The 12,844-nt window shown below is 42.8% G+C and overlaps 1 protein-coding gene across 4 annotated transcripts in view; it reads left to right on the top strand.

The window, feature by feature from the left end:
• LOC129836163 (gamma-aminobutyric acid receptor subunit pi) overlaps positions 1-12,359 on the top strand; it is a 70,288-nt gene extending 57,929 nt beyond the window's left edge. For all 4 annotated transcript variants that reach the window (XM_055902006.1, XM_055902005.1, XM_055902007.1 and 1 more), the window contains 4 exons: positions 5,809-5,946; positions 6,282-6,434; positions 8,572-8,762; positions 9,092-12,359. In XM_055902006.1, the coding sequence (XP_055757981.1) occupies positions 5,809-5,946; positions 6,282-6,434; positions 8,572-8,762; positions 9,092-9,460 (851 nt within the window). In that variant the 3' untranslated portion in view covers positions 9,461-12,359. The remainder of the gene's footprint in view (positions 1-5,808; positions 5,947-6,281; positions 6,435-8,571; positions 8,763-9,091) is intronic.
• Positions 12,360-12,844: the final 485 nt, after the last annotated feature.

The raw sequence follows: 12,844 nt of genomic DNA, 5'->3' as shown, positions 1-12,844 counted from the left end.
GAACAGGCCTCGCCATGGTCGACCAAAGAAGTTGAGTGCACGTGCTCAGCGTCATATCCAGAGGTTGTCTTTGGGGAATAGACGTATGAGTGCTGCCAGCATTGCTGCAGAGGTTGAAGGGGTGGGGGGTCAGCCTGTCAGTGCTCAGACCATACGCCGTACACTGCATCAAATTGGTCTGCATGGCTGTCATCCTAGAAGGAAGCCTCTTCTAAAGATGATGCAAAGAAATCCCGCAAACAGTTTGCTGAAGACAAACAGACTAAGGACATAGATTACTGGAACCATGTCCTGTGGTCTGATGAGACCAAGATAAACTTATTTGGTTCAGATGGTGTCAAGCGTGTGTGGCGGCAACCAGGTGAGGAGTACAAAGAAAAGTGTGTCTTGCCTACAGTCAAGCATGGTGGTGGGAGTGTCATGGTCTGGGGCTGCATGAGTGCTGCCGGCACTGGGGAGCTACAGTTCATTGAGGGAACCATGAATGCCAACATGTACTGTGACATACTGAAGCAGAGCATGATCCCCTCCCTTCGGAGACTGGGCCGCAGGGCAGTATTCCAACATGATAACGACCCCAAACACACCTCCAAGACGACCACTGCCTTGCTAAAGAAGCTGAGGGTAAAGGTGATGGACTGGCCAAGCATGTCTCCAGACCTAAACCCTATTGAGCATCTGTGAGGCATCCTCAAATGGAAGGTGGAGGAGTGCAAGGTCTCTAACATCCACCAGCTCCGTGATGTTGTCATGGAGGAGTGGAAGAGGACTCCAGTGGCAACCTGTGAAGCTCTGGTGAACTCCATGCCCAAGAGGGTTAAGGCAGTGCTGGAAAATGATGGTGGCCACACAAAATATTGACACTTTGGGCCCAATTTGGACATTTTCACTTAGGGGTGTACTCACTTTTGTTGCCAGCAGTTTAGACATTAATGGCTGTGTGTTGAGTTATTTTGAGGGGACAGCAAATTTACACTGTTATACAAGCTGTACACTCACTACTTTACATTGTAGCAAAGTGTCATTTCTTCAGTGTTGTCACATGAAAATATATACTCAAATATTTACAAAAATGTGAGGGGTGTACTCACTTTTGTGATATACTGTATATATATAAGGCAAAACTGGGTCATACCCAAAGCTGCCTGTAACTCATGGAAACAGGGACAGTGTCTTCCCCCGTCGGCCCAGCTTCTTATCCTTAGCTGGCCCCAAAACCCTCTTCACGTAAGTCACCAGCCCTCACCAGCCATCCACATATTGGGATCACGCCTGTCTTGTCTCTGATACCGCCTCAGCTCTGGCTGTAGCTCTGTGTTACATAAGCTCAAAACCGCAGGGAGCTAGCAAGGGAGGAACGCAGAAGTCTCTCTTTTTCCCTTCATTTCTCCCTTCCTCGCTATCTCTCTCTTTCACTCTCTCTCCCTCCCTCTTCCTCGCTCGCCTCCACACTCTTTAATGACAGCAAGTCATGCTAAGCTATAGCCAAATCGCTGCCAAAGCAACACTTCGAACGTCATGTCAACAACAAACTCAACCAGAGGGAGCTCCTCTCCCACTCATCCCCCTCAATACATGTCGAGGTAATTCAAGGATTTTCCCCTTTACATTACTGTCAGGTTAAACGTATACTGTGCATCCCAGACTCCCACAGCCTTCCTTCAGCAGCACACTGAAAAGAGCCAGACTGCGAGGTTTCATTATTTTTAATGTGCTGCCAAAAATTGAACATTGCTCCCCGCTCCTCCTCGCTCCCCAGCTCACACTTTACTTCCAACAAGTTTAAAGACAAGACAAGCACCAGGTGCAGATAGATATGGCGGTGACATATTTTAGTGGCTACTGACAGCAGAAAAGGCCCGGAGTCGGAAGACATTCACAGCCATGTTTGATTGCTACTTAATGATGAGACCACGCTCACCACAGTGGAGGATACTTTAGCGACATTTGGTTTTGAAGATTTTAAGTCTCTCTGCAGCCATTTTTAAGATGCTCTCATCTCAGTGTCTCAGTGAGCAGGATATTTTAAAAGGCAAAAGCTTTCATCTCTCCAGGCTGCAGTGCAGTGCAGTACACTTTTCAGGCTTCAGAGCACCTTAAGACAGCCCCTAATTTCCTAATGTAACCCTTCCTCAATAACTTATGACTCCCTGGATTTCCACACATGTTGTGTCTCTCGGGAGATGGTGAGAGCCATAAGATAATGAGTGTTTAATGTAATGAAGTAACAGGAAATGGGGATTCTGTGTGTCCCAGTTTAATGGAGATTTCTTCTCCTCCAGTTACAGCCGTGTCATAGGGCTTCTTATTCTACATCTCCCTCTGCAGGTCAATTACCAAACTACATCTCATAATGAATCTCTAAAGGCAAGGTTGACGTGGGAATAGAAAACGGGTATTTCGGAGCAGAACTGGGTTCAAATGTTTCCTTTAGCCCATCTGAAGTGCCAGGTGCTTTGAACTTTTGAGACTTTTCTGTTTCGGATCCGTAGCCATATTATCAGGTAGAAATGTTGATCCTATATAGCGTGTGGCTTTATTCCTTATAAATGTAGGTCAATTAAAGTAAACAGCTTATTCTAAAACGTGTCAGCAATAAATACTATTGAAGGGAATTAATTTGCCCTCCTGAACCTTCTTTCAAGATTTCAGTATACATTGAGTAAGCACTTTACAACAAATGTTTATGTGCACTGTTATAAAGTGCCACTGTGAGCTCTTCTAAATCCTACGTAAGATGGACTGTAGGATTATGCAGTGGTGCAAAGTCCTACTTAAGTTGTTTTTGGAGGTATCTGTACTTTACTACTTATCCTTTTGACAACTTTTACTTTTACTTCACTACATTCCTAAAGAAAATAATGTATTATTTACTCCATAAATGTTCCCTGACACCCAAAAGTACTCATTACATCTTGACAGGAAAATTGTCCAATTCACACACTTATCAAGAGAACATCCCTGGTCATCCCTAATGCCTCTGATCTGGCGCAATAACTAGACACAAATGCTTTGTTTGTAAATCGTGTTGGAGTGTTCCCCTAGCTATCCGTCAATAAAAAAAAATTAAATACATTGCTCAAAAAAATAAAGGGAACACTTAAACAACACAATGTAACTCCAAGTCAATCACACTTATGTGAAATCAAACTGTCCACTTAGGAAGCAACACTGATTGACAATAAATTTCACATGCTGTTGTGCAAATGGAATAGACAAAAGGTGGAAATTATACGCAATTAGCAAGACACCCCCCAAAACAGGAGTGATTCTGCAGGTGGTGACCACAGACCACTTCTCAGTTCCTATGCTTCCTGGCTGATGTTTTGGTCACTTTTGAATGCTGGCGGTGCTCTCACTCTAGTGGTAGCATGAGACGGAGTCTACAACCCACACAAGTGGCTCAGGTAGTGCAGTTCATCCAGGATGGCACATCAATGCGAGCTGTGGCAAAAAGGTTTGCTGTGTCTGTCAGCGTAGTGTCCAGAGCATGGAGGCGCTACCAGGAGACAGGCCAGTACATCAGGAGACGTGGAGGAGGCCGTAGGAGGGCAACAACCCAGCAGCAGGACCGCTACCTCCGCCTTTGTGCAAGGAGGTGCACTGCCAGCGCCCTGCAAAATAACCTCCAGCAGGCCACAAATGTGCATGTGTCTGCTCAAACGGTCAGAAACAGACTCCATGAGGGTGGTATGAGGGCCCGACGTCCACAGGTGGGGGTTGTGCTTACAGCCCAACACCGTGCAGGACGTTTGGCATTTGCCAGAGAACACCAAGATTGGCATATTCGTCACTGGCGCCCTGTTTCACAGATGAAAGCAGGTTCACACTGAGCACATGAGCACATGTGACAGAGTCTGGAGACGCCGTGGAGAACGTTCTGCTGCCTGCAACATCCTCCAGCATGACCGGTTTGGCGATGGGTCAGTCATGGTGTGGGGTGGCATTTCTTTGTGGGGCCGCACAGCCCTCCATGTGCTCGCGAGAGGTAGCCTGACTGCCATTAAGTACCGAGATGAGATCCTCAGACCCCTTGTGAGACCATATGCTGACACATGCACATTTGTGGCCTGCTGGAGGTCATTTTGCAGGGCGCTGGCAGTGCACCTCCTTGCACAAAGGCGGAGGTAGCGGTCCTGTTGCTGGGTTGTTGCCCTCCTACGGCCTCCTCCACGTCTCCTGATGTACTGGCCTGTCTCCTGGTAGCGCCTCCATGCTCTGGACACTACGCTGACAGACACAGCAAACCTTTTTGCCACAGCTCGCATTGATGTGCCATCCTGGATGAACTGCACTACCTGAGCCACTTGTGTGGGTTGTAGACTCCGTCTCATGCTACCACAAGAGTGAGAGAACCGCCAGCATTCAAAAGTGACCAAAACATCAGCCAGAAAGCATAGGAACTGAGAAGTGGTCTGTGGTCACCACCTGCAGAATCACTCCTTTTTTGGGGGTGCCTTGCTAATTGGCTATAATTTCCACCTTTTGTCTATTCCATTTGCACAACAGCATGTGAAATTTATTGTCAATCAGTGTTGCTTCCTAAGTGTACAGTTTGATTTCACAGAAGTGTGATTGACTTGGAGTTACATTGTGTTGTTTAAGTGTTCCCTTTATTTTTTTGAGCAGTGTATATTGTGCCGTCGGGTTTGCTTAATATAAGGAATTTTAAATGGTTTATACTTTTACTTTTGATACTATAAGGGCACAAGGCGAGACACAGATGTAGACACGGGAGGCAGATGGTTTGAGTCTTGATACTTATTAAACAATCCAAAAGGGGTAGGCAAGAGAATGGTCATGGACAGGCAAAAGGTCAAAACCAGTTCAGAGTCCAGGAGGTACAGAATGGCAGGCAGGCTCGAGGTCAGGGCAGGCAGAATGGTCAGGGCAGGCAGAATGGTCAGGCAGGCAGAATGGTCAGGCAGGTGGGTACGGAGTCCAGAAAACAGGCAAGGGTCAAAAACCGGGAGGACTAGCAAAAGAGAATAGAAGCAGGACGGTACGGGAAAACCGCTGGTTGACTTGAAAGGCATACAAGACAAACTGGCACAGAGAGACAGGAAACACAGGGATATAGACACCAGGGAAATAAGCGACACCTGGGGGGGGTGGAGACAAACACAAGAAACAGGTGAAACAGATCATACCTGACAGATACTTAAGTACATTTTAGACTTTTACTCAAGTAACTTTCACTTTTACTTGAGTCATTTTCTATTAAGGTATCTTTACTTTTACTCAAGTATGACAATTGAGTACTTTTTCCACCATTGGGATTATGTAAGGTCCTGATATATATAAGACGTGAAATATGTATGAATCACCTGCTGCCGCGTTAGGCAGGAAGGAAACTGTTAAAGCAGTGATGTCCTCAATGCCGTTCTTTCCTTCTGGCCTTCTTTTTTCCCCTTCTTTTGCCCTGCATTTGCATTAGCATTTCCTATTCAGACTTACTGTCACAGTTCTTCACAATGAGCAATGGAGGGCTGTTGCTGTACGTTACTTATTTAATAAACCATATTTAATAAAAAATTGTTTGAATAAAACATTAACATTGTAAAGCTTGCTTCTGGCTGTCGCACACTTACAGCTCAGTGACCAGCTAACCTTTATTCATTATTTTATGGATGGTAGTTTGTATTTTAGATGCATAAGTAGAACATTGGTATGTGTGATAAAGTGCTACTTCAAAACACTTAGTGCAATAGACCCCCATCACCTATCTTGCTGTCTTTGACTTGACATCATCTTTCTTCTCTCTCTCTCTCTCTCTCTCTCTCTCTCTCTCTCTCTCTCTCTACACAGGGGGCTACAACATCAATGATGTGATGTTCTACTGGACCAGAGGGAATGAGTCGGTCAGTGGTTTGGATACGCTGCGCCTGGCTCAGTACACAGTAGAGGACCACTACACCTCTGCGTCTGAGGCCATCTATGAAACAGGTTCAACTTTCAAGTCCTACCTCTAACATTATCCTTTCAGACATATACTACCGTTTGGCTACTGTTTAGTTTAAGTCTCTTGTGACAGATGAAACATTAGCGTGCGTGACACATTTAGTTAGGGGTGCCTAAAATGATATTTAGCAGCATGAAGCTTTTGGCAATTATGGGCATGACAAGCAACTCAACATAAATGATAATCTACCTATAAATGTTAGCCAGCTTTTAAATTGATGGTTGGTAGTAAATTTAAACCTTCAGGAACCGTTGGATTCTACTTGCACACTTGTTCTCATGTCTCTGTGCTGTCATCTCGCTCTGTCTCTCTCTCACAGGCCACTACCCCAAGCTGATCTTCCACTTTGAGCTGAAGAGAAGCATCCTGTACTTCATCCTGGAGACGTACGTTCCCTCCAGCCTGCTGGTGGTCCTCTCCTGGGTCTCTTTCTGGATCAGCCAGTCTTCCGTCCCCGCAAGGATCTGTATCGGTAAACCACTGCTCCTCAAACCAGGAAGCACACCCACCAAGCAGATGCATTACCTTAACCATTCGGAGTTCATTCCTAACCTTAAGAATTCGGAGTTAATGCCTAAACTTAAACTTGGAACGATACAGAGAAGTAACAAAACACTTGAAACAATTTTGAAATTTGACGTTTGACAAACATGGAAGAATGTCTAATTCTGACGTGAGACTGTGAGAGCTTGTTGTTTTGAACCTAAAATACACTACAAGTAAAAAATGTCCTGGGAAAAAAAATGTCCAGGAAAGTTATCTTGCAAAAGGGTGATCAAATTGAGATCCTTCATCTGTAGAATGCAGGCGGTTAGAGAAAACAGACTGTTCCACAAGTGACTCATACTCCTGTTCGCTTACCTTCACATAACTGTAATATTACTTATACATCTAGCCTGATGTACATTGAAAAATATAGAGTCGCAACATGTAGTGTTGGTCCCATGTTTCATGAGCTAAAATAAATTATCCCAGATATTTTCCATATACACAAAAAATGTATTTCTCTCAAATTTTGTGCACAAATTTGTTTACATCCCTCTTAGTGAGCATTTTTCCTTTGCCAAGATAATCCATCTACCTGACAGGTGGGGCATATCAAGAAGCTGATTAAACAGCATGATCATAACACAGGTCCAATTGTGCTGGGGACAATAAAAGGCCACTCTAAAGTGTGCAGTTTTGTCAAACAACACAATGCCACAGATGTTTTGAGGGAGCATGTAATTAGCTTGCTGACTGCAGGAATGTCCACCATAGCTGTTGCCAGATAATTGAATGTTAATTTCTCTACCATAAGCCACCTCCAAGTTTGTTTTAGAGAATTTGGCAGTATGTCCAACCTCCCTCACAACCGCAGACCACATGTAACCACGCCAGCCCAGCACCCACCACGCCAGCCCAGGACCCACACATCCGGCTTCTTCACCTGCGGGATCGTCTGAGACCAGCCATCCGGACAACTGATGAATCTATGGGTTTGGAAAACCGAGAAAGTTCTGCACAAACTGTTAGAAACCATCTCAGGGAAGCTCATCTACGTGCTCGTCGTCTTCACCAGGGTCTTGACCTGACTGCAGTTCGGCATCGTAACCAAATTCAGTGGGAAAATGCTCACTTTCGATGGCCCCATTGGCACGCTAGAGAAGTGTGCTCTTCACGGATGAATCTGTTTCATATGTACCAGGCAGATGGTAGACAGCGTGTATGGCATTGTGTGGGCGAGCGGTTTGCTGATGTCCTCATTGTGAATAGAGTGCCCCATGGTGGCAGTGGGGTTATGGTATGGGCAGGCATAAGCTACGGACAACGAACACATTTGCATTTTATCGATGGAAATTTGAATGCACAGAGATACCGTTACGAGATCCTGAGGCCCATTGTCGTGCCATTCATCCGACATCACCATCTCATGTTTCAGCATGATAACGCACGGCCCCATGCTGCACGGATCTGTGCACAATACCTGGAAGCTGAAAATGTCCCAGTTCTTCCACGGCCTGCATACTCACCAGACATGTCCCCCATTGAGCTTTTTTGGGATGCTCTGGATCAACGTGTACGACAGCGCGTTCCCGTTCCCGCCAATATCCAGCAACTTAGCACAGCCATTGAAGTGGAGTGGGACAACATTCCATAGTCCACAATCAAAAGCAAAATCAACTAAATGTGAATGATATTTGTGAGGAAAACGATGGTCGCACCGGATGATGATTCATTTTCTGATCCACGCTCCTACTTTTTTTTAAGATACTGTATCTGTGACCAACAGATGCATGTCTGTATTCCCAGTCATGTGAAATCCATAGATTAGAGCCAAATTGATTTATTTCAATTGACTGATTTTCCTTACAAACTGTAATTCAGTAAAATCTTTGAAATTGCTGCATGTTGCGTTTTATATTTTTGTTCAATGTGTTAATGTCGGGTAAGTCAACTCAAGCTGAATTCTACATGTGTGGAGTGACTACAGGTGTAGTCCGTCATTAAGCCCCTAGGGATTGTGTTGTTATATGTGAATTGAAATGAAAAACTCCAGGACACTGGACATCTTGATGATCTCAAACATTTAATGACTCATCCAACCATTGTGTTGTGTATTGTCACAGGAGTGACCACGGTTCTGACCATGACCACGTTAATGATGGGTGCCAGGACGTCCCTGCCCAACGCCAACTGTTTCATCAAGGCCATCGACGTGTACCTGGGCATCTGCTTCAGCTTCATCTTCGGAGCCCTGATCGAGTACGCCGTGGCCCACTTCTGCACCCTTAACCATCCCGACGCCAACATTGTCATGGTGAGGCCTTCGGCGTTGTTAACGTCAGTCGAGTGGTTATTATTTTCATGTTCATCATCATTAGCATTGCCATAATTTACATGATCTCTATCTCATTGTCATCATCAGCATTATTATTATCGTCATCGTTGTCGTCATCCTCATCACCATCATCATCAGAATCATCATCTTCACCACCTTTGCCATGTTTCGTCTGCTCGTACTGTATGGATGTAAGTATCTCCACCATTTAGTTTATTTCAGAAGAGAGCATCAGTTGATTGGGGCAATCCTCTTCTACAATCCTCTTCTCACTGTCACTCTCGCTCTCTCTCCCTCCCCTCCTCCAGTACGGTCACCAGATGGGAGGCTTTGACGAGGAGATGAACGGCATGGTCACTACCATTGCCGCTGAAAACAACAGGGCCAAGAGGCGTAAGGAGAAAGCTGCTGCAGATGAGGTGGCCTTAGCGCCCACAGCTGACCTGGAACTTTGCCCCTCCAGCCCCACTGGCAGTGAGCCCAAGCCTGAGGCCCCTGAGGAGCCCCCCAACCGCTGCCTCATTGTCCTGGTCTTCCTCCGCAAGGTCCTGCGCAAAGCTGCAAACTGTTGCCATGTGGAGAATCCCCACTTAATAGACAATTACTCCAGGATGACCTTCCCCCTTTCCTTTGTGTTCGTCAACCTCCTCTATTGGACATACTACCTGTACTTGTAATCACAGGGGTGTGGGAGTCTGTTTGCATATGTTTCTGTCTGTGATTCATTTATGTGTTTTTTTTCTCAAACAATGCACATTTTTACATTCATGTCATGAGTGAGGCATAGTGTACAGTCAACATCCTTAGGAGAATAAAATGTCCATGCCACATTTATTATACCTTATTTGGCTCATTACAGCTTTCATAATTGATTGATTTCCATGTTGTTATTTTATTCTCACCTGCTGATGGTCATAGATGACCTACAGATGTAGGACCTTAATATGAGCCAGTTTTCTACAGCAGGAAAATTATCCTGCAGCAACATGAAATGTGAATTATATGGACTATAATTAATAACTTTTTTTGTAGGGGTTGATACATTTTTCATTACGGCAAATCAAGTGTGACATTTTAAAGTACAAATGTCAAACTTTAGAAGCCTTTTTAAACCTTGAATACTCTCTCTCTCTCTAACTCTCTCTCAAAACAATTTCAATTTAAGTTGCTTTACTGGCATGAGAAACATTATGTTTACATTGCCAAAGAAAGTGAAATAGATAATAAACAAAAGTGAAATAAACATACAAAAATTACCAGTAAACATTACACAAAAGTTCCAAAAGAATACAGACATTTCACTCTCTTTTTTTTGCTCTCTCATCCACTCTCTTTCTTTCTCACCCTCCCCTCCCTACCTTTTCCTCTCTCACTTTATTGCCATTATCAATCCAGTAACCGTGGCTCTCTCAACCACATTATGGAAATTGACTCTCAAAGGCACCTATACACCATTTTATTTAATTTGTCATCATACTATTCTGTTTCCAGTATGTTTTACAAGGGACACAACTGCCAGCACCTTAACTGGAGTAATGCCGGAATAATGCAATAGAATGGTGTGGATATACAGCACCTAGTGGCCACGCGAGTAACAGTAATATATGCAGTATTGTTTCATTGGAGCTGGTAGATAGTATTTTCCACTGTGCTTTGTGATACATGCCGTCTTAATCGTAAAGCTAGTACCTTGTATTAGATGTTTTAGGACATTTTAAATAGAGGTGAAACCGCTACTGTATTTTAACAGGATGTCATCATCAATCATCGGTTCATCATCCAGGAAGCTTTGCATGTTTAACTCACATGCAAAGCTCCCTCCCTCAATCTTTTGTCAATGTCCTTGTTCTCTGTTGTGTGTGATGATGAATGTCATATATTCCCGTTAATGTTTTCACATATAAGTAATAACCAAAGGACCAAAGATTTCAATTTGATTTGTAATCCTTCATGGTTCCCTTTTGACTTTGTTGCGTACATTTTGAAATGATTCATTCTTAGTTCCCATTGCTGCGTGAAAAATCCTCCATCGAAGGTAATAGCATGCTATATCAGCATGCAAAAGGAACACCGCAACATTCCATAGTCCTGTGCAGACAGACACAGTCTCACAATCTATGCATGTTTGTTTATATCCTAAATAGTAAGTGCATTTTTCTGTTACAATGCTTTCACCCATTTCCGTAAAGCCATTGACAAGCAGGTTGTCCAGAGCATAGAATAACAACATATTGATTTGTTTTATGATTAGGATATTGATCACAGTAATGCATTCTCTTAATTAATGTACATAATGGAAGTTTTAATTTGAAATAATTCACCAGAATGCAACATTAACATTTGTGTTAATCTCGTTTTCGCCATAAGGGTTTTCTTCTAGCCTTTCTTTTTTTCTAAAATGCAATCCAATCCATTTGCTCTGCCAAGCACGGTCTTGTTCAGTGCAATAGAATGAAATATCAAATATCTTTGAAAATGAGCTAACTACTGATGAAAATAGAAAAAAAAAAATTGGTTTTGTTTTGCACGGTTACCAATGATAACTTTATTTTGCTTTCTGTTTCTTTGCTTGTTTTGGGTTTTCATTGGGTTGTTTGCTAGACTAGGGAAGATAAGTATTGATTGTAATGCAATACAAACGGAGGTTATCTAAAAAATAATATAATATAATAGAGAACTGCCCTCAATTATACTATCACTGGGGACCAAACTTAGCTGTTACTTACATTGAATGTACACTTATATTGAACTTACTACAGATTTGATACAAAATGCTTCTCTATGTTACTAGAGCAACTTTATAAGAATAGTTTGATCTTCTCTTAGAATTTGGTCTATGGTAAATGGTCTATGGTAAAAATGTGCAATGAACTAATATATATCTAGATCAGTGCTAAATCAATGCGGTGTATGTTACATGGTCATTGTGTTTGGGTTCCCCTGATATCCCCTACGCTACTGTAGCCAGAGCCAAAATGGAGCAAAAATAATCCACTAAATCAAACCACTAAGCAAATATTCCCTTTGTTTCACGAGAATCCCACAAATTCCCATTTCCAATTTCCCTTTACTGCCGATTCGCAACAAATGTGTTTGCTATTTAATAATGTTGTCAAGTGAGCCCCTCTTTTTGGACTCCAGACTCAATGTATCCTCTCCCAAGACGTAACTAACTAATTAGTGATCTGTTTTGTTGCAGTGAATGGACACAGTATTGGATAAATATCCGCAATGGCAGGACACATGATACACAGGACACAAGTCCAGGTATTTCAAGGCCAAGCAACCAACCTGACCAATGAGAGTGTACTATACTACATTCCCTCCCCTACACACTTGCCTCTGGCAGACTGATTGGCCAACGTTGGAGAAGCCTATTTTCCTAAAATTTTCAAGGTGATGTTGTGTTATTGACATCAACGTTCTTGGGACATCTTCCTGTAAAATGTTTTCATACTGTAACATTTGAATGTAGACATTTTGTTCGCTGAAATTGTTGTAAATAGATAGTTTTACTTTGCATGTTTATTTGATGTTTCAATATTGATTAATGTAATAAAATTAAACTGCCTAAAATTGTGCAAGAGTTTTTAATCAAAATATTTTTGGGAAGTACTGTATTGGGAATATACAGCTCTAGTTAGCATGTTAATGAATTTTCTCCAGAAAGTAAACTTTCAAGAGCACAGGAGGATTTTCCTCTCAGTATTTAGAAGACAAAGCTGTTTGGGCAGAGGAATAAATACAAAGTGAATAACATTAGAATTAAGATTAGGGTGGAATAACAATAACGAGTAAAAAATAACATGGCTATTTACAGGGAGTACAAGTTCCAAGTGAAAGTGCAGGGGTACGAGGTAATTGAGGCAGCTACTATATGTACAGTCGTGGCCAAAAGTTTTGAGAATGTAAAAATTAATATTTGTGTCAAAGTCTGCTGCCTCAGTTTGTATGATGGCAATTTGCATATACTCCAGAATGTTATGAAGAGTGATCAGATGAATTGCAATTAATTGCAAAGTCCCTCTTTGCCATGCAAAGAATCACCCAAAAACATTTCC

Source organism: Salvelinus fontinalis, chromosome 37 (assembly GCF_029448725.1).
Source record: "Salvelinus fontinalis isolate EN_2023a chromosome 37, ASM2944872v1, whole genome shotgun sequence".
NCBI classification, from domain to species: Eukaryota; Metazoa; Chordata; class Actinopteri; order Salmoniformes; family Salmonidae; genus Salvelinus; species Salvelinus fontinalis.
This window is presented reverse-complemented; position numbering and strand designations above follow the sequence as displayed.